The following is a 1865-nucleotide window of genomic DNA, read 5'->3' on the forward strand; positions in this document are numbered from 1 at the left end:
GGCCTGGGGGGGGCGGGAGGGGTGGGGGGATGGTCTGTGAGCTGGGGACCAAGCCCCAAGGGAGTTGGTGTGGTGGGGTGGACCCATTTTAATATGCCCTTCCCTGGAGACCACTTACCCTGCTTCCAGGCTCTGCCCAAATTGCTCCTCTGGGAAATGGTGCGGCAGGGAGGATGCCAGCACCTGAGCCTGGGCTGAGCCCTGCCAAACTCTGCTCATGCTTGAGCAATGCCGGAGCCCAGTGGCCGCTGTGCCGGGGTGGAGGTTCGGGCTGCTTTGCTGCCAGTCTGGTTTCTCGGGCTGGACACAGGCTCAGCTTTTTGGGAGGCTCCCAGACTGGGGAAGGGCTTTGGGGTGCGCCTGTTTGCCGGCTGGGAGCAGAGTGCCGGTGTCACTGCGGGCAGACGCCGCTCGAGGCACCTTGCCTGGCCGCAGCATCTTGCCCTGCCCTCCCCAGATGGGCGAGCGCCTTGCCGGCCGTCTGCAACCGGCAGCACCATGCCGGGAGGCTCAACCGGCCCCAAAACTGGGGTTGGTGGGGCTCTTCCTGGCCCTAAAGCTCAGTGCCTGCAGCAATGGTGCTGGGGGGCCACCGCGTGGGGCCGGTGGCTACCGAACTGATGGCTCTGCTCTCCCCGCAGGCCCGGCCCGCCTGCACGACAAAGCCTCCCTGCGCATTGAGCAGGTCCGCTCCGAGGACCAGGGCTGGTACGAGTGCAAAGTGCTCATGCTGGACCAGCAGTACGACACCTTCCACAACGGCAGCTGGGTCCACCTCACGGTCAACGGTGAGCCAGGGGGGGCTACGGCATCGCCGGGGGGCTGCATGCGGGGCCGAGACGGGTTTCCCTTTGATTTCCCGTGGACGCTGGACCTCGATGGTCTTGTCTGCGCCTTGCAGACAAGCAAGCCTGAAGCCATCCGGGCTGATTGCTCCAGCCGGGGTGTGACTTAAAAAAGGGACAATTTTTTATTAGGGATTCCACGGTTTAATTATGCGGAGCTTGTTTAAGGGAGAGACATCAAGAAACGGGGCTGGGAACGAATCTCCCCTTAACAAACAGGTCAGAAAATCAAATCTTTGTTTTCTTGAAATTCAGATTTACTCCAATTACATTTTCATTTTATTAAGGCTGCATATAAAACTAATTAGCAAATTGTCACTCTCCACATCAGGAAAGGTCTTTATTTTTAGCCCAGCAGCAGGGCCGTGCCTCTCCTGCTGCAGGGGGGGTGGCTGGAGAGGAGATGTGGGCACCGGCAGCTCCTCACTGGTCTCGCCTGACCTTGAGCAATTAATTTAACCTTTCCGGGCGGCAGCGGGGCTGTGGCACGGAGCAGAGCCACCTAATTGAGCCCAATTAGCGAGCAGGAGCTTTGCAAGCGTGGCCGTGCAGCACAGCAGACCTGTCCCTGCCCGCCGCCCTGCCTTGCTTGCTGCCTCCTTTCCCCCTGCCTGCAAAAAGGGGGTGAGCTGCTGCCACGCTCAGGAGCTGGGAGGGCTTGGGAAGGAGGGAGCGAGAGGAGGAAGAGGAGGAGGATGATGGTGCTTGCTTGACCTGCACCACATGCACGGATCCTGCAAAGCGCCAGCCCGAGGGGCTGGAAGTGGCCACCGGCACCCTAGGTGCCCTGTCCCTCCCTGGGCTCAACCCCCTTTGCAAAATGGGGTGCTTTTGGGGTTTTATGCAGCGCAGGGCACGCAGGGGCTTAGTAGCAAAATAATAACCGTAATCCTCCCAGCCTGAGGAATTGCTTCCAGGGGGAAGGCTGTGGCTTTCCCCCAGCGCATTACAATGCTTAATTTTCTTTGGGGAAAATAAAAATCATTTGGGGAGAAACAAAACATCGTTGGGTTTTTTTTT

General features: G+C 59.1%; 1 protein-coding gene across 1 annotated transcript in view; it reads left to right on the forward strand.

Moving 5' to 3' along the window:
* Positions 1-1865, forward strand: part of IGSF9B (immunoglobulin superfamily member 9B) — a 37594-nt gene that overhangs the window by 672 nt on the left and 35057 nt on the right. Inside the window, exon 2 of the mRNA XM_035897497.1 lies at positions 642-788. Coding sequence (XP_035753390.1) covers positions 642-788 — 147 coding nt within the window. The remainder of the gene's footprint in view (positions 1-641; positions 789-1865) is intronic.

This window comes from Egretta garzetta, unplaced genomic scaffold (genome assembly GCF_000687185.1).
Source record: "Egretta garzetta isolate BGI_Z169 unplaced genomic scaffold, ASM68718v1 scaffold207, whole genome shotgun sequence".
NCBI lineage: Eukaryota > Metazoa > Chordata > Aves > Pelecaniformes > Ardeidae > Egretta > Egretta garzetta.